The 26,259-nt window shown below is 44.8% G+C and overlaps 1 protein-coding gene across 8 annotated transcripts in view; it reads right to left on the bottom strand.

The window, feature by feature from the left end:
- The window catches only part of CC2D2A (coiled-coil and C2 domain containing 2A), a 445,922-nt gene that overhangs the window by 171,264 nt on the left and 248,399 nt on the right, over positions 1–26,259 (bottom strand). For all 8 annotated transcript variants that reach the window (XM_070757365.1, XM_070757366.1, XM_070757359.1 and 5 more), the window contains 2 exons: positions 15,719–15,922; positions 4,484–4,576 (listed from right to left, as the gene is read on the bottom strand). In XM_070757365.1, the coding sequence (XP_070613466.1) occupies positions 4,484–4,576; positions 15,719–15,922 (297 nt within the window). The remainder of the gene's footprint in view (positions 1–4,483; positions 4,577–15,718; positions 15,923–26,259) is intronic.

Here is a 26,259-nt window from a genome sequence, read left to right as displayed (position 1 = left end):
TAACCTTTCCATTTGAAATGCATTTCTATATAATACTAGACATGGGCTGCCCCACCCCCCTCTTTCTCTTGTGCATTCTGCCAATGTTTCCTTATTCTGGGTTTTTTATCTCCTTCAATCCAAAAATGTAGTCTGTTATCCCATTCTCTTAATTTTGCCTCAGGAAAACTACCAGGTAGAACCTGAAACAAATACATTATTTTTGGTATTAGCATCATCTTAAGAGCCCTAATCTTAGCCATGCTTCCTAACTTTTTACCCTTCCAATTTTTAATCTGCTTCTGGATTTTTTTCCATATTAGGTTATAATTGGCCGTTGTTATTTTTATTGGATTCTTGAATAACCAAATTCCCAAGTATTTCATTTTTTTACAACCTAGTTTCAGTCCTGAAGTTTTTTGAATCTCGATTTGCTCTTTAGGGCCTGTATTTAAACATATTATCTCTGATTTGTCTATATTAACCTTCAGTCCAGATTGATCTTTAAATTCCTGAAGTAGTATCATTATTCTTTTCATCATTTCAATTGGGGTTTCAGACATCACTATAGCATCATCTGCAAATAAGTTTAATTTCAATTCCAATTCCCCTATTTGATAGCCTCTCCATTCCTTATCATTTCTAATTTTGTTTGCTAGGGTCTCAATTGCTAATGCAAATAACATTGGGGATAGTGGGCAACCCTGCTTAGTTCCATTTTGAATTTTAACTATTTCTGTTCTATTGCCATTTACTCTAATTTGAGCCACATTATCCTTATATATTGTTTCTATAACTCTACAAAATATGTTTCCCATATTTAAATCTTTACATAGTTGAAATAGGTAGTCATGGTTAACTTTGTCAAAAGCCTTATAGACATCTAATTTTAAAATGCATAATTTTCTTTTGGTACTGGTAGCATGGTGTAAAACATTGACCACGTTTCTTATTGGTTCATAAATTTTCCTTCCTTTCACAAATCCATATTGATCTTCTCCAATTATTTTTGGTAATATATTCTCCACCCTATTTGCCAATACAGTATTTTCATAAATATCTTATAATCTTGATTTAATAGGCTGATGGGGCGATAAGAACTCGGATCCATTAAATCACGATCTGGTTTTGGGACCGTTATAATTTCTGACATTTTCCACGTCTTTGGAGTTTCAAAAGTCTCCAATACATTATTGAACAATTTCTCCATATGCGATAATAATTCATTCATATACACTTTATAATATTCAGCAGTAAAACCATCTGGACCAGGAGCTTTGGCCGGTTTCAATCCCTTAATAACTCTAGATATCTCCTCACTTGTAATTTTTGCATTTAACATTTGGGCATCTTCTTCTTCTAATTTCTTTTTAACCTCTGAGGTTTGCGAAACAACATACTCTTTTTTATATAATTCCCCATAGAATTCTCTCATTATTTTTTCCATTTCTACATTACTACGTTTTATTACACCATCCTTATCTTTTAAAGCAGAGATGTAAGATTTCTCTTTTCTTTTTTTTTTGTACCATTTGCTTCATTGATTTGTGACTCCACCCTCTAATTCTATGTTTCATAATCATATTCATTTTATTCCATCTTTCTTCATCAAGTAATTGCAATTTCTTTTTCTTAAATGATAATAATAAATTCCATTCTCTATTTCTTGTAATTTTTAAAGTTTTTTGGATTAAATCTATTTCTTTTAATAAATTATTCCTCTTAACATCCCAAGATTTCCTAATAAAAGCTTCAGTACTAATGCAGTTGCCCCTCATTACTGCTTTATGTGTATCCCAAACTATTGTTTGTTTAACCTCACCTGTTGCATTAATACAAAAGAATCCATTAAGTTCCCTTTGTAATTTAATTCTACTCTCCTCGTTTGCTGAAACAATGGGGTTATACCTCCAAATTCTTTGTTTACTACAAACCTCTATCTCTATCACAGCTAACAGAGGAGCATGGTCTGATAGCCAGATAGTTTTTACTTCCGCTTTCTTAAACTTTACCTTATCTGTTTTATTAATTAACATATAGTCTATACAGCTAAATTTATTATGTCTTGCAGAATAGAAAGTATCTCTATTAGCTACGTTTTCATGAAGATCCATCATATTGAGTTTATTTAGATGTAATTTTTTCTTTTCCCCCTTCCCTGCTGGGTGTCCTCCTTGATCCACAACTGATCCTGGAACATCATTTGTTGGCTGTGGCGAGGGGGTTGTTGGCCCAGGTTCGTCTGGTGCACCAGTTGCGGCCCGACCTGGGCAGGGTGGCTCTACTCACTGTCACCTATGCCCTTATCACCTCGATGTTCTATTACTGCAATGTTCTCTACATGGGCTACCTTTGAAAATTGTTCGGAAACTACAAATTGTGCAGAATGCAGCCGTACGAGCAGTCATGGGACTACCTAGACAAGTCCATATCTGTCCAACACTCCGCAGTTTGCATTGGCTGCCAATTGGTTTCCAGATTCAATTCTAAGTTTTGGTTATTACCTATAAAGCCCTACATGGCATGGGACCAGATTACTTATGGGACCATCTCCTGCCGCATGAATCCCAGTGACCAGTTAGGTCCCACAGAGTCAGCCTTCTACAGATCCCATCAACTAGACAATGTTACTTGGTGGGACCTAGGGGAAGGGCCTTCTATTGTCCCTACCCTCCTCACCTTTTGAAAGAGTGTAAAGACTCGCCTATGCCATCGAGTTTGGGGTTATTAGACTTTTCCCCCTGGCCAATGAATGTATAATGAGTTTGTATGAATGGATATGTGTGTATTTTAATAGGTGTTTTTTAGTTTTTAAATGTAACTTTTTAAAAATGTAACTTTTAATTCATATTAACTGTATCTTGATGTATGCTATCTTTTTATATGTTGAAAGCCGCCCTGAGTCCTTGATGAGAGGTGGCATATAAATCTAATAAAAAATAATAGTAAATAATATGGACTACATATGTCGATCAGGGCAAATCAATAGATGCAATTTACAATGACTTCTGTAAAGCTTTTGACTCAGTGGTTCATGACAAACTACTTCTAAAACTCAAATCCTATGACATCTCAGGATACCTCCATAGCTGGATAACTGCGGTCCTATAAAACAGACAACAAGTTATCAAAATAGGGAGCGCCATATCTAATCCTGTTCCGGGTAACAGCGGCATACTCCAAGGCAGCGTACTAGGACCGACACTCTTCATACTCTATATAAATGAGCTTTGTGATCACATTACAAGCAACTGTGTTCTCTTCGCCAACAATGTAAAACTTTTCAACACCACCAGTAACACAGCTAAAAAGATCTTGACTTTCTGTCTGAATGGTCAAACATCTGGCAACTCCAAATCTCAACCAAAAAATGCTGTCCTACACATTGGCAAAAAGAATCAGAATACCAAATATCAGCTGAATAAATAAGACCTTGTAGATGACCTTCACTCCATTAAAGACCTGGGAATACTCATATCAAATGACCTACCTGCCAAAGCCCACTGCAACAACATCGCCAAAAAGGCTTCAAGAGTTGTTAACCTAATCCTATGTAGCTTCTTCTCTAGTAATCTCACTCTACTAATCAGAGCATACAAAACTTTCGCCAGACCAGTCCTTGAATACAGTACATCTGTCTGGAACACACACCACATTTCAGACATAAACATTCTATAAAATGTCCAGAGATACTTTACTAGAAGAGCCCTCCACTCCTCCACTTGCAACAGAATACCCTACGCAACTAGACTTACACTCCTAGGTCTAGAAAGCTTAGAACTACATCGCCTTAAACACTATCTAAGCATAGCCCATAAACTTACCTGTTACAACGTCCTTCCTGTTAACGACTACTTCAGCTTCAACCGCAACAACACATGAGCACACAACAGATACGAACTTAAAGTAAACCACACCAAACTCAACTGCAGGAAAATATCACTTTAATAACCAAGTAGTTGATGCATGGAACTCATTATCTGACCCTGTAGTATCATAACCTAACCCCCGAAACTTTACCCTTAGCTTAGATTATCCACTGTTGACCTCTCCCGATTCCTAAAAGGTCAGTAAGGGGCGTGCCTAAGTGCACCAACGTGCCTTCCATCCCGTCCTATAATAATAATAATAATAATAATAATAATAATAATAATAATAATAGTAGTAGTAGTAGTAGTAGTAGTAGTAGTAGTAGTAGTAGTATGCCGCCCCTCTCCGGAGACTCGGAGACCTAATGTTTCTCTGAATGGAGATCTAATGTTTCTCTCTTACTAGCATCATGTATATAAACATAGTTATATCTTTGTTTATCACCAATATGTACTTGAAAAAATAAATAAATAAAATATTTGCAAGTATTTTTATTTATTAAATATATATATCATCTATCCTGCCATCAGTTATGGCCAATTATTTAGGATTATGTTTAAGTTTAGAATTTTTCCAAAATATTTCCAAGTATATTATGCATATATATCTATTAAGTACATTAAAATAACCCTACCTTTTCCATGTACATTGCAACAATTGCTCTGTGTGCATCCAAATAGTCCTTAGTCTCAATGACATCCTTCTTCTGCAATCTTTTCTCATAGTCCTGAAAAAGAGCCACTACCATGACTTATATCAATTAAAGCCCTTTAGACTCCTGTCTTTCTAAAACACATATTGTATTGTCTTTTCTTCTCCGTCAACTTTATCCTACTAGCAGAAATCAAAAAGCCATCTGAAGAAAGTCAGATCAGATGAAAAACCAAAAGCAGCAAACCCATCATCCCCCTCCCCTGCTAAGTAAAATAAAGTTTTTAGACATTCTACAGTACCTTAAAAAGAAAAACAGAACATCTTGAGCTCTGGATTTAAAATGATTGAAAATGAAAACTAAAGACTTGGCTCCAATATTGGAGATACTGTAATGTCTGAAGTCATATCGCAGATTCATCTATAACCACTATTAACTGGGACTATTCAATACATTTAAACATAAACATAGAGCATATGAACATAGAATAACAAAGTTGGATGGTACCTTAGAGATCTTCTATTCCAACTCCTGATTGAGCTGGAGATCCTATACCATTTCAAACAAATGGTTGTCCAATGTCTTCTTGAAAACCTCCAATGATGAAGCACAACCAACTTCTGGAGGCAAACTGTTATATCTCTCTTTCATGATCTTTTATTTATTAATTCTTGTCCTATCTTGGGTGCTTTGGAAAAGAGCAGATGGTCTTGTCCTATCTTGGGTGCTTTGGAAAAGAGCAGATGGTCTTCTCAGTGCACTGCGTGAAGAATCTAATCGGGTAATACTCGAGCCTGATTGGTAGGGACTGAGTTTTAATTTATTCAATTTGAAGAGCGCCCTCTAGCTGCCTAGAAGGTCAGTTTAAAATGAAGGTGCAGGAAAAGATAGGAAGTCCAATTTGATAATAAAGGGAAATAGAATGCTGCAACTCTGGAATAAGCCTGGGTGGGTTTGGACTCTCCACGCAGTGCACCAAGAAGACCATTCAGGTAAGTCAACGGCTCTTCTCCAGTGTACTGCTAAGGAGAGTCCAACATGGAATATACCCAAGTTTAATTGTTCAGTATGGGAGGCTGGACCAGTGGAGCAGGAGTAGCACAAACCCTCTGAAGAACCACCTTTCAAATGCAGCTTCAGCAGATGCAAAAGAATCAATCTGATAATGGTGTATAAAGGTAGAAGGAGAAGACCACATTACAGCACCACAAACGTCTTCAACTGAAGCTTGAGTGGCCCATGCTGCAGAGGTGGCTCCACTACACATAGAGTGTGCAGTAATGCCAACTGGAACAGAACAGTGCCTTGAGTCATATGCTATGGTGATGCAAGGTTTAATCCATCTGCTGATGACCTGCGACAAGATCTTCCACCATTTGGAGGAAGGCAAGAAAGAGACAAAAAGTGCTTCTGTCAATCTAAATGAGGCTGTGTGTTGGATATATGAGTCTCAGGAGAAGGGCGGCACAGAAATCGAGTAAGTAAGTAAGTAAGTAAGTAAGTAAGTAAGTAAGTAAGTAAGTAAGTAAGTAAGTAAGTAAGTAAATCTTTAATGCTCGATGAACATCCAATTTGTGCCATCAATGCTCCAGCTGATGGTTAGCGTTAACACAGAAGTCCAGCAGGATGAGTTCTTTTGCTCTGTGAAACCAGGTGTTAGCCTTCAGAAAGAAGGCCAGATCCTGGCATAGAACTGCTCTATCTGGATGAAAAATACAAAGGTCCTGTCGAACTGATAGGGCTGTCAACTCCGATACTCTTCTGGTAGAAGTAATAGCCACCAGAAAGGCTGTCTTGAAGGATAGAATTTTCAATGGGACCATTTGTAATGGTTCAAATGGTGGTTCAATAAGAACCTGTAACACTAGTGGAAGATCCCACATCTGGTAATATTGAATCACTTATGGCCTGAGGTTAGTGGCACCACGGAGAAACCTCCTGATGCTCGGATGATGGAAAAGTGACCTCAAGATGTTGAAATGGAGAACTGTCAATAAGGCTGCTACCTGTCTGTACAGTGTGTTAGGTGGCAGACCTATGTCCAAACCGGATGGAAGAAAGATCAGGAATTGATGAAGGGAAGGAGAGAGTGGATCCAGGTTAGTACGAGTACAGAAAGTGCAGTACCCCAACCATGTGGCATCGTAGATACGATTGGTGGAATCACGATGAGCTGTTGAATAGTCATGATGACATTGGCCAAAAGGCTATCCTGTCTCAAGAAGTCCTCTTCAAGGTCCAAATGCTTAGGTGCCATCACTGTGGGTCCGGGTGGAGGAGGGACTCCTGGTTGAGAGAGACCTGGTAATCTGGGATCCTTCAGGGTTGGGACACCAACAGATCCAGGAGATCAGTGAACTATTGACGATGTGGCCAATGCAGGGCTACAAGTAAGACCCCCACCTATTCTGATAGAATCTTCTGCACCACCCTCGGAATGAAGTGGATGGGAGGGAAAGCATAGAAGAGGCTCCTCAGCCAAAGGCTGTGCAATGCATTTATGCCTTCTGGTCCTAGGGAAGAGAATCTGGAAAAGAAGCAGGGCAGGTGAGTATTGAGGTGCGTGATGAACAGGTCCACTTCTGGGGTACCGAATCGACGGGATAGATCCCTGAAAATGCAAGGGTGAAGCCACCATTCTGTTTGGTCCAAGGTGGAATGGTTCAATCAGTTGGCCTGCATATTCAATGCCCCCGAGATGTGTTCTACTCAAATGGATGCAAGGTGGAGCTCCACTCAGTTGCACAGGTGGATTGCCACAGGCATGAGACGTCTTGATCTCATTCCCCATTGGTGGTTGATATGATAATGAGTGGCCACATTGTCCATTAGGATGAGGATGTGTTGGCCTGTTATGAAGTGGTGGAAATGTTGCAGGGCCAGGTAGACTGCGTGTAACTCTAGGCAGTTGATGTTGGAGTCTGACACGTCCGAAAAAATCCAACATCCTTGAGCCATCTGGGAGTCTGTGTGGGCTTCCCACCCTGATAGGCTGGCATAGGTAGTTATGGTGAGTCATGATGATTCCTTGAAGAGATATCCCTGCTCTAAGGCCGGAGACAGCCACCAGTCTAGGGAGCATAGAACTGAGACTGGTACCTGCACCATTTGTTGTGGTGGCTGTTGGAAAGGGAGGAGGACCCACTGAAGAGGGCGGGAATGGAACCACCCAAGGCACGATGTCGATGCAGAACACCAATTTCCCCAGCAATTGGGAGAGAAGAGCCACTGATATCTGCTGCATCTGCTAGATTCGACGTATCATGTGTATGATGCCATCCATCCTATTGGTAATAGGAAAACGTGATAGGACACTGTGTCTCTGATTGTGCCCAGGTGCAGTAGAGAATTGGTGGGGGTTAGATGACTCTTTGTGAAATTGATGTAGAACACGTGAGCCTGGAGGGAGCAGGTGGTGAGCTGAAGATCAGTCAGAGCTTTTCAAGGAGAGATGGACTGAATAATTATGTCGTCGAGGTAGCACTGAAGGCATAATGGAGATGCCCTCAGGTTGGCTGCTACCACTTCCAACAATTTTGTGAATATCCGAGATGCAGATGAGAGGCTGAATGGCAGAGCCTTGTAGTGAAAATGTCAACCCTTGATGCAGAATTGAAGGAACTGCCTGTGGGAGGGAGGAATTGGGACATGTAGATAGGCTTCTTTTAGATTGATGAAAGTGAGCCAGTCTTGGGTCCTGATGCATGCCAAGACTGACTTCAGAAACTGCAACTTGAAATGGTGGTAAGCTACGTATAGGTTGAGATGTTTCAGGTTGAGGATGACTAGCCATCCCAAGACTTGGGGAACTAAAAAGATAACTGAGTAGAAGCCCAAACACTCCTAGCCTTGAAATCTATTGCTGATATCTGCAGGAGATGAGTGATATCTTGTTCCAGCAGCGTGCGTTTGATAGAATCTGAAGACAAAGTACATTGGATGAACCTGTTGGGAGGGCTGAAGAGAAATTCAATTGACAGACTGGATTTGATGACTGCTAGTGCCCAAGCATCTGATGAAGTGATTTCCCATTGAGCAGTGAAGTGCTGCAGTCTACCTCCAATGGGAATGGCCTCTGCTGAGTTGCTTTGTTTTACGTAACCCCTGGGAGGCAGAATCTCTGAAGAGGCATCTGGGCTGTTGATATTGACATCTCCTGTCCCTGAAGGCAAACTCAGAACCTCTGGTTGACTAGGCCACTGCTGCAGTTGACCACAAATCCTGAGCTGGGGCCCTTATAGTAGGAAAGGAAGGGCATTGTTGAATACCAGTAGCTATTCCCTGAGAATATACATTGAATAGATGGTGAAAGTTGCTGCCAAACATCTGCTCCAGAAAGAAGGCCTGCCACAGTGGTAGTGAAGGTAGCCGAGGGGGATACCCTTGGAGACTCATGGGGCTGTGGCTGAGAGGGAAGAACCTCTTCTGCTCTCTGAAATCCTAAAGACTCAGGTGGTCCTGGGGTCCTGGCCCTTTCATATGTTTAGGAGACCAGTCCTGTGCAGAGGCTGTGCCTACCAGGTCAGACATAGTAGGATTAGTCAATGCTAAGGGCAAATGGAGTGGAAGAAAGGCCTGAATAAAGGATTGCTTCTGGGCCTGCTCCATTTGTTTTTCCAGAGCCCTGATCCTCTTCTCTGCCTCCTTAAGGGCTGTAGCAGACAAAGATGTGGAGGACTTGCCCTTGCTTTTAGTGGCCTGACTTTTGTCCTTAGATTTGGATGATTTGGGGGCAGGAGTAGCTTCCTCACCAGCATGTTTATCTGCATGGTCAGCCATAGATACCAATATAGAAGGTGGAATAACTCCAAATGGCCAAAAGGTGGTGCTAGGAGGCTGTAGAAAGATATTACTTGCACCGGTGAAAGGGAGGATGACTTGCTCCCAAGGCTGGGTCAGGTTACCCCTAATGAGTCTATCTCAGACTTGAAACCAGCGATTGAAACAGCTGAAATAAGTTGTAGGAGTCAGAAAGCTCTTGAAGCCAGGCTGCTTTCAAGAGAAACGCTCCCACAAGTGCTAAATCATGCAGGAAGTCTCCACTGTGGCTGTGCTGAGCTTACCAAGGACTGCAAATCTGCCTGGCAACTCCTGACATGAAACCCCAAAATGGTGGCCACTCTCTCCACCAATAGGAAAAAAGAGTCATTTGAATTTCCGCGGGAAGGCAAATGCTCAGAAAAAGGTGTCAGCTATTTTGCCAATTATGAGGCATAGAGCAGCTGAGGGACTGACCCTTCCACCCTTCCATGGGCCGAAAAATGCCCATGGGGGGCAGAAACTCAATACTGATCACTCCCTGCAAATAAATAAACCGAAAGCAGTAGTGTTCATGAGACAGAGACTCCAAACTGCTAGGGAGGTAGCTTGCATGCAGAAAACCTCACGAAGAGCTAAGACTCTGCTGCTAGTTAAAAAGGAGACAAGAAAAGAGTGGTTCTTGCTGGCGGACCAGCTTAACCAGCACTAAATCATCAGAAACCAAATATAATGGTACCTCAACTTACGAACACCTCTACATACAAACTTTTTGAGATACGAACCAGGCGTTCAGGATTTTTTTGCCTCTTCTCACAAACCATTTTTGTCTTACGAACCCTCGCTTCTCTCCTGGCTGCTACGAGCAGCGGCCAAAACAAGCGCTTTTAAGTTTGGAGGCTCTGATGATCGAAAGGGAACTGGAGCCAGGCTTTCCTGTGTGGGGTCTCCCCACTACCCCCATCCCATCTGCTAGGAAACGTCGTATCTGAGGAGTTCTCTGCAGCTGCCCCAGGGTGTCAGGTGGATAAAGCAAAGCTAGCAAGTGCTTGGAGAGGCAGGGAAAGGTGAGCGTGGAGGAAGAAATGACAGCGGGATGCCTGGAAACATAAGGAAAGGGGGGGGAGTAAGAAATGCGAGTTGGGTGTCCTGGAAACGTAACAAAAGGGGGTTGTTTCTTCCACGCCAGCACTTTCCCTACCCTCCTCTCGGCTCTACTCTGTACATTTTCCCCACAGTTGATCCAAGCACTGGTGGGAAAGAAACAGCAACCCTTCCACAGGACTGTCCTCGCGCAATGAAAACAGCCTTCATGACATCCCTTCCGCCCCACTTTTTCCTCATTCAGTCAGTTAAGAAGCAGGCAGGGGCCATTTCTTCCCGGCCAGCACTTGGATCAACTGTGGGGAAGGCTATTTTCATTGCGAGAGGATGGTCCCATAGAAGGGTCACTGTTTCTTCCATGCCAGCACTTCCCCTACCCTTCTTTTGGCTCTACTCTGTACATTTTCCCCGCAGTTGATCGAAGCACTGGCAGGGAAGAAACAGCGACCCTCACATGGGACCGTCCTCTTGCAATGAAAACAGCCTTCCCCGCAGTTGATCCAAGCGCTGGCGTGGAAGAAACAGCAATAGCCTGGCCGGGCAGAGCTGCCCTGCTGCAGTGCGCATGAGGATTCGGGACCAACTCCTCTCCCTTCGCACGGCCGGAGAAGGCTCGTTTCTCTCTCGTGCTCGCTCTCCTGCCTGCTACAAGGACACCACGGGGACAAAGTCCTGACACTGCGCCTCCCTGTCCTTGTAGCCAGCAGGAGAGCAAGTGAGCAAGTGAGCGAACGAGAGAAGAGCCGCGGTGTCCTTATAGTGGGCAGGAGAGTGAGTGAAAAACGTGCGCTAGGAGCTCTGGGGGGAGGAGCAGTAGCCTGGCCAGGCAGAGCTGCCCTGCTGCAGCGCGCATGAGGATTCGGGACCAACTCCTTTTCCTCGAGAGGACACGGACACCGCAGGGAGACATGGCCGCCAGGAGAGCTGGTGCTGGACAAGACAAGCTTCCCAGCCAGCAGAGGTGTCCATGTCCTCCTGAGGCACGGCAGGAGAAGACTCGTCTCTCTCAATCGCTCGCTTGCTCTCCTGCCGGCTACAAGGACAGAAGGCTCGTCTCTCTCGTTCAGTCTCATGTTGGCTATAAGGACAGGGAGGCCTCAGGAGTTTCTCCCCGCAGTGTCTTTGTAGTGGGCAGGAGAGTGAGCGAGAGAGAAATGAGCCTTCTTCAGCCACATGTTGGGAGCTCCGGAAGGAAGAGCAGAAGCCTGGCCAGGCAGAGCTACCCTGCTGCAGTGCGCACAAGGATTTGGGACCAACTCCTCTTCCTCAGGAGGACATAGACACCGCAGGGAGACGTGGCCACCAGGAGAGCTAGTGCTGGACAAGACAAGCTTCCCAGCCAGCGGAGGTGTCCATGTCCTCCTGAGGCACGGCAGGAGAAGACTCATCTCTCGCAATCGCTCGGTTGCTCTCCTGCCGGCTACAAGGACAGAAGGCTCATCTCTCTCGTTCACTCTCATGTTGGCTACAAGGACAGGGAGGCCTCAGGAGTTTCTCCCCGCAGTGTCCTTGTAGTGGGCAGGAGAGTGAGCGAGAGAGAAATGAGCCTTCTTCAGCCACATGTTGGGAGCTCCGGAAGGAAGAGCAGAAGCCTGGCTAGGCAGAGCTGCCCTGCTGCACCGCGCACAGGGATTTGGGACCAATTTCTCTTCCTCGGGAGGACACAGACACCGCAGGGAGACGTGGCCGTCAGGAGAGCTGGTGCTGGACAAGACAAGCTTCCCAGCCGGTGGAGGTCTCCTTGTCATCCTGAGGTGCGGCAGGAGAAGGCTCATCTCTCTCAATCGCACGCTTGCCCTCCTGCCGGCTACAAGGACAGAAGGCTCGTCTCTCTCGTTCGCTCTCCTGCTGGCTACAAGGACAGGGAGGCCTCAGGAGTTTCTTCCCGCAGTGTCCTTGGGCAGGAGAGTGAGAGAGAAAGAGAAATGAGCCTTCTCTGGCCGTGCGTTGGGAGCTCCGGGGGGAGGAGCAGTAGCCCGACCGGCATGCACGAGCCTCCTCCTTTCCTTGCTGCCATCCCAAGTGGATCTCTTTAGCAAATCTGCTTCCCCACACAACACATGGGGCAATAAAGGGAGACGGAGGAGGAGGGAGGATCAGGGATAGGAGGGAGATCCAGCCAGCCAGCTAAAAGGGGGGGGCAACCGGCATGAACTCTCTCCAGGCTTTAGGAGCCCCCTGCCGGGGAGAGAAGCAAATTTGCTAAAGAGATCCACTTGGGACGGCATCAGGGAAAGGAGGAGGTGAAGGAGAGCCAGAGTAGCCTGCAGCCATGAAGGAAGAGGAAAGGAAAGAGGAGACTTCGCTCTTCACTTTTGCTGTTGACTGCTTCCCCTTCTCCTCTTTTCTTTTCTCCTGTCAGTTGCGGTCATGGAGGAAAAGAAGTAGGCGGAAAGGAAAGAGGCGAGGGTTCTTCTTTCTTTCCTCTTCCTCCTTTCCCTCCATGGCTGCGGGCTACTCTGGCTCTGCTCCTCTTCCTCCTTTCCCTGCCGCCATCCCAAGTGGATCTCTTCAGGAAATCTGCTTCCCCGCACAACACATGGGGCGATAAAGGGAGATGGAGGAGGAGGAAGGATCAGGGATGGGAGGGAGATCCAGCCAGTGACCCAGCCAGCCAGCTAAAGGGGAGAGCAACCGGCATGAATTCTCTCTTTCCAGGCTTTAGAAGCCCCCAGCTGGAGAGAGTGAGAAAAAAAGACAGCAGGAGAAAGAGGCGAGGGGGCTGGACATGGGTGGGGAGGGAGGTAGAAGTGCCCCAGAAAGTGGGAGGAAGGGGGTAAAGAGAGAAAGAGGGGGGGAGAGAAGCAATTTAATAATAAATAGCAAGGGCAATGTGTATATGTATCTTGAGCTCTCTATTGCACCGGGCTTTGGTGTGCATGTGAAAGTAGGGAATGTGGGGTGGGGAAAGTGGCTGGGTTGGAAAAGGGGGGGGGGACAGAGAGCACAAAAAGGAAGGAAGTGAGCACATTAAAAAGTGAATAACCTTCTCCCTCTTTTGCAGCCGACAGCAAAAGAGAAGAGTGAAGTCAAGCACAGGAGAGAAGATACGATTTGGGGGGAAGGAAGGGAGGAAGAGAGAGTGCGTGTGTGAGAGAGCGAACGTGCAAGTTCACAGAGGCTGCGCGTGTGAGTGGGTAGCGTGCATGGTTCTTGTTTGTTTCCTTTCAACCCCCACTCCCACCCCCCGCTCCATCTCACTCTCACTCTCTCTCTCCCCCTTCTCCTCCTCTTGAGTTCCCCCACCCCGCTGTTTCACCTCCAGTTTCAGCCCAACTGAAACCCACCACTTCCTCGGCTGGCCTCTATCCGCCTCCATTTCGTCCACCCGCAGATTTTTTTAAAAAGCCTTAATGTTTTGGATTTTCCTAATGGGTTTGCATGCAATATTTGCTTTTACATTGATTCCTCTAGGAAAGATTGCTTCTTCTTACAAACTTTTCTACTTACGAACCTGGTCACAAAACGAATTAAGTTCATAAGTAGAGGTACCTTAAATGCAGGATGATTAATGATGTTGCTGCTGGATGACGAGAGTCCAACAAAGGTAGTCAGTAGGAGAAGAGAAATTTACATCCCTACACTGCGGCTGAGTTTTAAAAACTGACCTTCTAGGCATCTAGAGGGTGCTCTTCAAATTGAATAAATTAAAACTCTTTACCAATCAGGCTCGAGTATTACCCATATTGGACTCTCCTAAGTAGTGCACTGGAGAAAAGGTCTTTCATCTCTGTGACAGCCCCTCAAGTACTAAAACACTGTTATTATAGGAATCCTAGTCCTTCTCTTTGCTAGACTTCATGTACCTAGCTCCTGCAACCGGTTCATCATACACTTTATTTTCCAGTACCCTAATCATTTTTGTTGACCTTCTCTATACTCTTTCTAGAGACTTAACAGTTTCTATTCAATGGGAAGATTTGAATGGTTTGGTAAGTTAAAGATTTACTGTATTTTTTAGAGTATAAGACGCACCGTAATATAAGACGCACCTTAGTTTTGGGGGAGGAAAATAGGAAAAAAGAATCTGCTTACCAGGTATTCATCTAGCTAGCCTCCTTGTCAGCTTTAGCACATTATTTTATCCCCTGGTTAGGAGCTTATTTTTTTTTTATTCTGAGAGAGTAATAATGAAAGAGCTTGCAAGCCAGTAAGAGCTGGGAACAGCATTAGCACCTGGAAAGAAACAGTCTGAGGAAGTAGAGCAATGGAAAAAAACCCTGCAAAGACTTAGGGCTTGGAAAACATTTTTGCAGAGAGTAACAGTGAAAGAGCTTGCAAGTGGCTAAGAGCTAGAAACATTGTTAGCACCTGGTTAGGGCTGGAAAGAAACATTTGGAGCAAGTTAGACTAATGGGGAAAAAAACCTGCAAAGACTTAGGGCTTGGAAAACATTCTTCGCAGAGAATAAAAATGAAAGAGCTTGGGTACATTAATAGCACCTGGTTAGGGTGGAAAAGAAATATCTGGAGCAAGTAAAGCAATGAAAAAAACCCCTACAAAGACAAAGTTTGGAATACATTCTTGGCAGAGAGTAACAATGAAAGAGCTTGCAAGCCAGCAATAGATGGGAAATTGTTAGCCCCTGGTTAGGGTTGGAAAGAAACATTTGGAGCAAATAGAGAATGAAAAAAAATCAAAAGCAGGGTTTGGAATACATTCTTGGCAAAGAGTAACAATGAAAGAGCTTGCAAACTGGTAAGAACTGATAACATCGTTAGCACCTGGTAGGGCTGGAAAGAAACGTACTCAGAGCACGTTAGAGTAATGAAACAAACCCTGCAAAGACTTAGGGCTTGGAAAACATTCCTCACAGAGAGAAACAATGAAAGAGCCTGCAAGGTAAGAGCTGGGAAGATCGTTAGCAGCTAGTTAGGGCAGGGGGAAAAAAGCTAAAAGTATGTAAGACGTACCCTAATTATCAGCCTCTTTTAGGGAGAAAAAAGGTGCATCTTATACACTGAAAAAAACTGTAATATTTTCTTTTTATATCCTAATCTTCTTCATTTTTTTAAAGTATGCATACAACCATTTAGTAAAACACAACACTATTTAGAACAGTCCACTAGAAGGCCCTGTTCTGTCTAGCTGTGGAAGAGTTTTATTCAAAAAATTTGCTCATTTCAAGCTTGGGAGGTTTGTGATCAAAATATATGGCTTTGCTTCAATAAATATTTCAGAATTTCTCTCTACATACATCCTCACATAAACTACCTTGCCGTAAATAATTTTGTAAGTTTTCTTTGCAGATTTTCTAAAGTTGCTAAATTAAAGCTGCAGTGATCTCAAAGAAACTGAAACTAACATGGAAAGTTTTATTGTCAATAAATTATAATTTTTAGAATGATTTCTTACCTGCAAAATCTTTTCACTGATCTCTCTTTCCAATAAAGGAACACATTCATAATTTTGAAATTCAGCTACCTCATTCTTTCTGAGCTCAAGAAGCCAAAACCTTTTGGACATATTAAATTCCTCATCAGAAACAAAATTAAATTCTTGCTGCAATTGCTCCAGTCGAAAGAAATCTGGGATGGAAGAATCACCACATGGAGTAATCTGAAAAACAAAAAGTCTTACATACTTAAAAGCTTTGTAGTTTGTGTATATGTATGTATGTGCATATTCACATACACAGTGCTTCTGTGGACAACATGGTAAAGAATAGAATAGTAGGAATAGGAGTAGAGTTTGTAGCGTGGCGTGGCATAGACTAGAACAGAATATTCTTTAGTGGCCAAGTGCATATCATGGCTACTGATTCCCCAAACAAGCTTTGCAATACAGACAACCTGATATTAGCAAATGGGTAGGGAGGACATTTATTGATAATAGAGGGGGCAGGCAGGGAAAAGAAAAATTTAATTGTTTGCAATTAAAAACATCAGAACCATATCCGCTATTCTTCTGTAACTATTTAAGTTCCAATAAAGTGTACTCTTGGTAAATGAATGAAACATTTGACAGTGTGACTGGACACACAAAAAATTAGTCTGCAGTGCAAAAGCTCTCAGTCTACGTATAAACAACATGGTAATATAATCATAAATTACCAATAGGAGAAGGTAGTAGGAAAGATCAGAATGGTAATGTCAAGATTGAACCACTTTGCTTCTTTCAAGACTTAATGGTTTTCAACTTGCGGATGAACCCGGGAAAAGGCAGGGGAATATGGAATGCAGAGTGTATGAGAGCATGAAAACAATCAAGATCATTGCTGCAAGTGTTGGAGAAAGAGATGGACTGTTCCAATAACAAAAGGACATCTCATAATTGGACAATTTGTTTACCCAGGAGTGGAGAGAAGGGGAAACTATTGTTTAACTAGGAAAGCATTTGTGCAGGAAAACCAAAACTGGTTTTATTTCTTCAGTATGCTGGCTCTGTTTAAAAAAAAAGTGCTATTGCTAACATGTTGTAGGCCGCCCTGCGTCTAAGGAGAATGGTGGCATAAAAATCGAATGAATGAATGAATGAATGAATGAATGAATGAATGAATAACATATAAACAACTGTTAGATGTAAAATGAGATTTAAAAACAAGAAAATAATTAAATGAAGAAGGTATAAAATTAGAGTGGTGGGCATACTTGCAAATACAAACAAAATATATGAAGAATAAAAGGAAATCAAGTATAAAGATGGAAACAGGATTAGATAGAATACAGTGATCCCCCGGTTATTGCATCCCCGACCATTGCGAACAGGGTAATTTGCGATTTTTGAACCCGGAAGTCAAAACACCATCTGCGCATGCGTGCCCTTTTTTTCTATGGGCACGCATGCGTAGATGGCGCCCGGCAGATCAGCTGCTGGGCGGCTTCCCTGGGTCTTCCCCCTCTTGCTGGGGGGAGGGCGAGCGGCGGGCATCAGCAAGGAGTTTCCCCACCGCCCACGCAAACTCCTCGCTGCCGCCCGCCCTTCGCCCGCCCACGCCGTTCATTCTCGCCGCTTCCCACCTGAGTCCTGAAGCGAATTCGCTTCAGGACTCAGCTGGAAAGCGGCGAGAATGAACGGCGTGGGCGCGGGACGCGCGACGGAAAAGCCGTTCGCTAGCGCTCGCTCTCGCCGCTTTCCACCTGAGTCCTGAAGCGAATTCGCTTCAGGACTCAGCTGGAAAGCGGCGAGAGCGAGCGCTAGCGAACGGCTTGTCCGCCGCCTGCCTGCCCGCTAGCGAGGAGCCGAAGATTGGGGGCAGCGCAGCTGTTTTAAAATGTCGCCGCCGGCATGGGGGGATTCCTAGCAGCCCCCCAAACCCGGGTTGGGGATCCGGGGGGTGCTGGCAAGCCCCCCATGCCGGCGGCGACGTTTTAAAACAGCCGCGCCGCCCCCAATCTTCGGCTCCTCTCTAGCGCTGTGGAAGTAAAAACACCATCTGCACATGCGCAGATGGTGTTTTTACTTCCGCAGCGCTACTTCGCGAAAACCCGCTCGTTGCGGGGGGGTCCTGGAACGGAACCCTTGCAACGAGCGGGGGATCACTGTAATTTTAAGAACAGAAGAAAATATGATTTAAAAATATATTACTTCCTATTAGAACAGGCATTATGGGAGGAACAAGTTAAAGAGACAATGTTAAAATAGTCTAGAGATTTTGGATATAATATTAATTTCGATAATTGGCAAGATTTCTCAACCTTTCTAATTCCTGGAGGCGTCTGTAATATAGCAAATGACTTAGCTTTACTAGATAAATGGTTAAAGCAATGGAAACTGCAGTTTAATGTTTCCAAATGTAAAATAATGCACTTGGGCAAAAGGAATCCTCAATCTGAATATTGTATTGGCAGTTATGTGCTAGCAAAAATTTCAGAAGAGAAGGATTTAGGGGTAGTGATTTCTGACAATCTCAAAATGAGTGAACAGTGCATTCAAGTGGTAGGGAAAGCAAGGAGGATGCTTGGCTACATAGCTAGAGGTATCACAAGCAGGAAGAGGGAGATTGTCATCCCGCTGTATAGAGCGCTGGTGAGACCACATTTGGAATACAGTCATACCTCGTCTTACGAACCTAATTGGTTCCAGGGGGAGGTTCGTAAGACGAAAGGTTCGTAAGACGAAACATTATTTCCCATAGGAAACAATGTAAAGTCAATTAATCTGTGCAACACAAAAAAAAACCCCGCAAAAAAACGCTGCCGCCCGGCTGTCACCTTTTAAAACAGCCTGGGGGCTTCTCAGTGACTTCCCGAACGCCAAAAGCCAAACCCGAACTTCCGGGTTCGGCGTTGGGAGGCCGCCAAGAAGCCCCCAGGCTGTTTTAAAAGGTGACAGCCGGGCGGCGGGACTTCCCAGCAGCCTCTGAACGCCGAACGCGGAAGATCGGGTTTGGCGTTCGGCTTCGGGAGGCTGCTGGAAAGCCGCCCGGCTGTTTTAAAAGGTGACCGCCGGGCTGGGGGGCTTCCCAGCACCCCCCGAACCCCGAACCCGGAAGTTCGGCAAAAGTTCGGGGTTCGGGAGGTTGCTGGGAAGCCCCCCAGCCCGGCGGTCACCTTTTAAAATAGCCGGGCGGCTTTCCAGGAGCCTCCCGAAGCCAAACGCCAAACCCGAACTTCCGCGTTCAGCGTTCGGAGGCTCCTGGAAAGCCACGCGACTGTTTTAAATGGTGACCACCGCTCTGGGGGGCTTCCCAGCAACCTCCCGAACCCTGAACTTTTGCCGAACTTCCGGGTTTGGGGGGGTTGCTGGGAAGCCCCCCCAGCGCGGCGGTTACCTTTTAAAACAGCCACGCGGCTTTCCAGGAGCCTCCGAACGCCGAACACGGAAGTTCAGGTTTGGCGTTTGGCTTCGGGAGGCTGCTGGAAAGCCATGCGGCTGTTTTAAAAGGTCGTAGCCGGGCTGGGGGGCTTCCCAGCAGCCTCCCGAACCGAACCCGGGGTTCAGAAAAATTTTGCCTCTTCTTACGAACTTTTTTCGAGTTACGAACCGGCCTTCGGAGGCTGCTGGGAAGCCCCGTCGCCCAGCTGTCACCTTTTAAAACAGGCGGGGGGGCTTCCCAGCAGCCTCCCGAACGCCGGTTCGTAACTCGAAAAAAGTTTGTTAGAAGAGGCAAAATTTTTCTGAACCCCGGGTTCGTATCACGAGTTGTTCGTAAGACGAGGGGTTCATATCTTGAGCTACCACTGTACTGTGTTCAGTTCTGGAGACCTCACCTACAAAAAGATATTGACAAAATTGAACGGGTCCAAAGACGAGCTACAAAAATGGTAGGTCTTAAGCATAAAACTTATCAGGAAAGACTTAATGAACACAATCTGTATACAGTGATCCCTCCATTTTCGTGGGAGTTGCATTCCCAGACTGCCCGCGAAAGTCGAATTTCCGCAAAGTAGAGATGCGGAAGTAAAAACACCATTTTTGGCTATGGACAGCCAAAAACTACCCCCGCGCACCCTTTTCCAAGGCTGTGCAAGGAGCCGGGCTTGAAGTTGGGGGCGGGGAGTGACGAAAGTGCAGAGGCCAGCAAAGATTGTTTTGAATGTTGACCGCCCCCGCCTCCCCAGCACCTCCGGCCCCCTCGCCGCTACCAACCACCCACCTGATCCACCCCTCTCACTGACTTTCTTGGGGCACGGATCCTCCTGCAGCAGCGATGGCGGCTACGGCTTCTCATCCTCCTCATTCGGCCGCTAGCCGCTCTGAGCGCTTTGAGAATGCCCGCCCCGCCCCTCTCGCAGTCCCTTAGCTGAGAGCACTTTCATCCCAGCTGTCAGCCAGGGGGCTGCAGGAGAGGCGGGGCAGGCATTCTCACAGAGAGAGAGCAACAGACAGAGCGAGAGAGAGGGAGAGAGGGAGAAAGAGAGAGAGAGAGCAAGAGGGGGGGAGAGTGGAAGGAGAGAGAAATGATAGAAAAAAGGGGAGAAAAAAGAGAAATGAGAAAATGATTAAAGCAGAGAATGACAGGAAAGAGAGAGCGAAATTACTCTTGGTGATGACGTATGACGTCATCGGATGGGAAAAACCGTGGTATAGTCTGCGGAGAGGGACGGCATACAAATCTAAATAATAAATAAATAAAATAAATAGAAAAAAACCGTGGAGTATTTTTTTAATTAATATTTTTTGAAAAACCGTGGTATAGCCGTTTCGCGAAGTTTGAACCCGCGAAAATCAAGGGATCACTGTAGTCTGAAGGACAGAAGGGAAAGGGGGCACATGATTGAAACATTTAAATATGTTAAAGGATTAAATAAGGTTCAGGAGGGAAATGTTTTTAATAGGAAAGTGAGCACAAGAACATGGGGGACACAATCTGAGGTTAGTTGGGAGAAAGATCAGAAGCAACATGAGAAAATATTATTTTACTGAAAGAGTAGTAGATGCTTGGAACAAACTTCCAGCAGACGTGGTTGGTAAATCCACAGTAACTGAATTTAAACATGCCTGGGATAAACATATATCCATCCTAAGATAAAATACAGGAAATAGTATAAGAGCAGACTAGATGAACCATGAGGTATTTTTCTGCTGTCAATCTTCTATGTTTCTGTGCTGGGACTGCTTAATACAGTTCCTCATGTTGTGGTGACCCCCAACCATAACTCTAGCTCCAACTCTCCCAACAGAGCTTTAAACTGATTGGCAGTAAGGTCAGAGGGATACCCCCACTGTAAACGCCTCATTGGTTGGATCGTAAAAATATGTTCCAAGGTGCCAGAATAGAGGCTTTCGTTCCTAACACCATGGGAAATTTATCTTTTCTTAGGCGACCCCTGTAAAACGGTTGTTTGACCCCCCCCCCAAAAGAGTCCTGACCCCCAGATTGAGAACCAGTGATTTATGGCAAATAAATAGAAAATTAACACTGGCTACCTCTTAAAAGAAAACCTCTATAAAATGTTTTATAGGTGGCATATTGCACTAGTAAAACTGGCTAAAATGAACCAAAATACCATATTTTTCAGTGTATGAGACGCAACGGTGTATAAGACGCAACTAGATTTTAGAGGGGGGAAACAAGGAAAAAAGTATTCTGAACCAAATGGTGTAGTATTATATTGTTTAATAAAATACCAGTCTAGTAAAATAGTTTTTACAACCATGTATACATTTAAAAACCATGTACACATTTTACAAACTTTAAACTTGACAACTTCAAGACTTGTGAACTTCAACTCTCAGAATTCCTCCACAGTCATGCTAGCTCAGAAATGGGAATTGAAGTCCACAAGCCTTAAACTTGCCAGATTTGAAGACTCTTGCACTCCTAACCCCTAACTCAAGAAAATAAACAAAACAAACAAGGACAATTCATTTTGTTAGTTGTTCCTTTAGTCACAGTATAATTACTATTATACCATGAGGTTTTCAAAGACCCCTCTCTTGACTACTCCAATTTTCACAACTGAAGTTCATGGAAATATATGGTGATGATGATAAACCTGAAATACTCCATAAAAGGAGTGTTTCTATAGCAGGGACCTCCAACCTTGGCAATTTTTAAGAGTTGTGGACTATAGCTCTCAGAGTTCCTCAGGCACCTTTGCTGGCTGAGGAACTTTGGGGGTTGAAGTCCACAAATCTTAAAGTTGTCAAGGTTGGAGACCCCATTTTAGAGCACTAAAGATTAAGTTAAACTCCCGTCTTCCTTGAGAGAGAGAGAAAGTTTAAGAAGCTGCAAGATTTACCAGGAAGTTATAAACTGGGAACACATCTTATTGCCCCCCACCCCCATCTATTCTTATCTATTTGCCTCTTTCAGTTCCCCCGATGATCCACTGTTTCGGTTGGGCCACTACGGTGAGAAAACCGGCTGGCTTCGGAATGGAAGTGCTTGGAACGGTGTGGGCTTTGTGCTTTTCTCCATGGCAGTGTGAAGTTCCAAATAGCATTCTGAGAAATAAATCAATTTCACTCCTATGCTTCTTGCCGGGTACGATTTATTAACAGCCATGTCTGGATTGGACTGGAATTATTCCCTTAGATTACATCTGGGTCAAAACCCCATATTACATCCCCATACCCACAAGTGCAGTCATGAGGACCTATGCAGGATTCCTGATTCCTTTCTGTGTTCATTACGATGGCATCTGTGTTCATTACTATGGCATCTGCAAAAAGGAACAAGTGGTAGCATATATCTCTCTCACTCACTCCCAAAATGTGTCAGGCCAACCTTGGACTTCACATAATAACTCTGGGCATGACAGCGACCTCCCTTATAATTTATACTTATCGTTTATTAGATTTGTATGCCGCCCCTCTCCGAAGACTTGGGGCAGCTCACAGCATAACAATAATACAATACATTACAAATCTAATAATAAAAAATTAAATCAATTTAAGAAGGCACTAATAACATAATAAAACCCCTTATGCAGTCATACACATTCAACCTAATCTATCATACAGTAAGGCCAAAAACATTAAAAAAGGGGGGGGGGAATGGTAATTATCCCTCGCCTGGTGACAAAAGAGGATCTTCAGCATTTTACGGAAGGCGAGGAGGGTGAGGGCTATTCGAATCTCTGGAGGGAGTTGATTCCAGAGGGCTGGGGCCGCCACAAAGAAGGCTCTTCCCCTGGGTCCCGCCAGCCGACATTGTTTGGTCGATGGGACCCGGAGAAAGCCAACTCTGTGGGACCTAATCGGCTGCTGGGATTCGTGCGGTAGGAGGCGGTCTTGGAGATATTCTAGTCTGATGCCATGTAGGGCTTTATAGGTCATAACCAACACTTTGAATTGTGACTGGAAACTGATCGGCAGCCAGTTGGTGAAACGTGGGCAGATCTTGGAAGCCTTCCCGCAAAACCCGTCTCCTGGAATGATAGAATAAGTATAGGGGTCAGTACCGTTCCAGACCATTTTACCTTCCCCCTCCGGGACCCTTTGGCTTGTTTGGATAATTCTCATGGAACTGCTTGACTAACCGATCAGCACTGACATCCCAACTCTTTACCCAGGTAGCCTCCGACAGAGGGTACCCCTTCCAATGAATTAGGTATTGCAAATTTCCACGTAAAATGCGGGAGTCCAAATTTTTTTTCACTTCATAGTAGGTTTCCCCCTGAATCACTACAGGGGAAGGAGGCGGCTGTGCGTGCGGCCTTATGTTGGACCCGGTCACCGGCTTCAGTAGGCTGCAGTGAAATACAGGGTGGATCCTCCCTAGGATTCTAGGTAGTGCAAGCTGCACCATGAATGGGTTGATTACTTTCACTATTGGGAAAGGGCCTAGGAATTTAGGGCTTAGCTTTTTGCTAGGCAGCCTTAACCAAATGTATTTGGTAGACAGGAAAACTTTATCTCCCACTCAAAAAGGGGGTTGGGGAGATCAGTGCTTATCTGCTTGTTTCTTGTAGGCTTGCGCTGCCTCCGTCAGCACCTTCTTGGTGTTTTCCCATCCTCTCTTCAGCTTCTCCATCCGCCAACGTGATAGACGAGGGAGGTTCTGTAGGTAGTTCTGGCACGGGAACAAAATCTTGACCACTGGTAACTGTTCTGTCGGGCTCTCTGGTAGACTCCTCCCAAAAATTCACAGGTACAAATTTTAGACACACACACGTTTGAAAATTCAAAACAGTGTTCTTTATAATGAAAATTCACTTAAACTAAGCCCTCTTTTGGTATAGCAAAGAGCACTCCTCTCCCTTATCAGTTCTGTGATACATAGCTTGCAGCTGTGAGGCAATTCACAGTCCTTCTTTCACAAAGTGAAACACTTTGCTCTGGTTTAGTTTCAAAGCGGGGAAAAATCAGCACACAAAAAGTCAAAGTCAGTAAAGCAGTCACGAAACACAATGATCAGATAATCCTCCACAATGGCCAAACCCACAGGCTGCTATTTATAGCAGCCTCACTAATTACCACAGCCCCACCCAACCACAGGTGGCCTCATTTTCTTTGATAATAATCTCTCAGTTGTTGCCTATGCATCGCTCTCCGCATGCGTGGCTGTATCATTAACTCTTGTTCTGATTCCAAAGAGGAGCTAGATAATTGATCTCTTTTTGAGCTGTCTGCCACACTCTCCTCCTCCCTGTCACTCATGTCTTCTTGGTCAGAGGAGCTTTCATCATCAGATTCCACCGGGGGCAAAACAGGCCTGCAGCATGTGGATGTCTCCCCCACATCCACAGTCCTTGGGGCAGGAGCTGGGCCAGAGCTAACCACAACAGTAACCTGGAGGGATTAGTCCCGTGCTGCTGTGTATAGAATTATTGTATGCTACTTCAGCAAAAGGCAGCAATTCAGCCCAATTGTTCTGCTGGTAACTCACATAACATCTAAGGTACTGTTCCACTAGGGCGTTAGTTCTTTCTACTGCTCCATTTGTGGAAGAGTGAAACACAGAACTGAGTCCTTGGGTGGAACCAATGGTGCGGACAAATTCTCTCCAGAATCTGGCTGTGAATTGAACCCCCCGATCTGATATGATTCTGCGGAGGACTCCATGCAATCTGTAAATGTGTTTTAAGAATAATTTAGCCAAGTGTCTGGCTGTGGGCAGCCCCGAACATGCGATGAAATGGGCTTGTTTGGAGAACAAATCAATGACAGTCCAAATAACAGTGTTTCCCTTGCTATCGGGGAGCTCCAGTATGAAATCCATCGCTATTTCTTCCCAGGGCCTAGTAGGGTTGGCTACTTGCTGCAGCAACCCAGGGGGTTTTCTGGGCAGATGCTTTCTGGTGGCACAGGTGGCACAACTTTTCACATAATCTTTGACTTCTGCTCTCATTCTGGGCCACCAGAACTGTCTCTGTGCCAGATGCAATGTTTTCAGGAACCTGAAGTGGCCCCCTAGTCTGGAGTCATGACTCCATTGGAGAATATCTAGTCGCAGGCTGGCAGGAACATAGAGCTTGGTTCCCTTCCAAGCCAACCATCCTGTCAGGGTTAGGATTTCCTTGTGATCGTTGAACCACGGGTCAGTGGGCAAAGCTGACTTCAATTTGTTTTCCCATTCCCCCTTCCTTGGTGGAACCTGGCTCCTGGTCTGGTCTTGGGTGAGGACAGATGCAGCTTTCTCCTTACTTTTAGGATGTGGGAAAATACATGGGATGATCGGATGTACTTCCTCCTCTCTCTTGCTATTGTACTGTGGTTTTCGTGACAGAGCATCAGCAATGAGGTTCTTCCCAGCTGGGATATGTTTCAGTGTAAAATTGAACCATCTGAAATATTGGGCCCATCGTACTTGCTTAGGGGAAAGTCTCCGAGGGGTCTTTAATGCTTCAAGGTTCTTATGGTCAGTCCACACTTCGAAAGGAATGGCTCCGCCTTCCAGAAAATGCCTCCTTATCCCCAGCGCTAAACATACAGCAAATGCTTCCTTCTCCCAAATAGCCCACCTCCTCTCAGTGGGGGTCAGCTTTTTGAAAGGTATGCACAAGGCAGCAACTGTCTCCTTCCATTCTCTTATAATAGCACCCCAGCTATTGCCACATTGCAGGCGTCAGATTGGATCACAAACTTCTGCTCAGGGTCAGGATGTTGCAGGATGGGCTCCTTTGCAAAAAGTCTTTTGAGCCTTTCAAAAGCCTTTTGGCATTCCATTGTCCACCTGATTGGCTGAGAGGGTCTGGGCTTAGTAGGGCCTGACCCAGTCTTTAGTAACTCGGTTAAGGGCAAGGCAACTTCTGTGAAAGCTGGAATGAATTGCCAGTAGAAATTTGCAAATCCTAAGAAACTCTGTAATTGCTTGCATGTGCGGGGAGCTTGCCAATCAAGCACTGCCTTCACCTTGGTTGGGTCTATCTCTATGTCTTCGCTAGATATGCGGTATCCCAAATAGTCTACTGACGTTGGTGAAATTCGCACTTGGAAAGTTTCACATAGAGCTTAGCAGACAAAAGCTTCTTCAAGACTTGCCTCACCAACTTGACTTGGTCAGGGAGGTTCTGGCTGTAGATAACGATGTTATCTAAGTACACAAGAACCCTATTGTAGAGGTG

This window comes from Erythrolamprus reginae, chromosome 7, assembly GCF_031021105.1.
Source record: "Erythrolamprus reginae isolate rEryReg1 chromosome 7, rEryReg1.hap1, whole genome shotgun sequence".
In the NCBI taxonomy this organism is placed as follows: Eukaryota; Metazoa; Chordata; class Lepidosauria; order Squamata; family Dipsadidae; genus Erythrolamprus; species Erythrolamprus reginae.
This window is presented reverse-complemented; position numbering and strand designations above follow the sequence as displayed.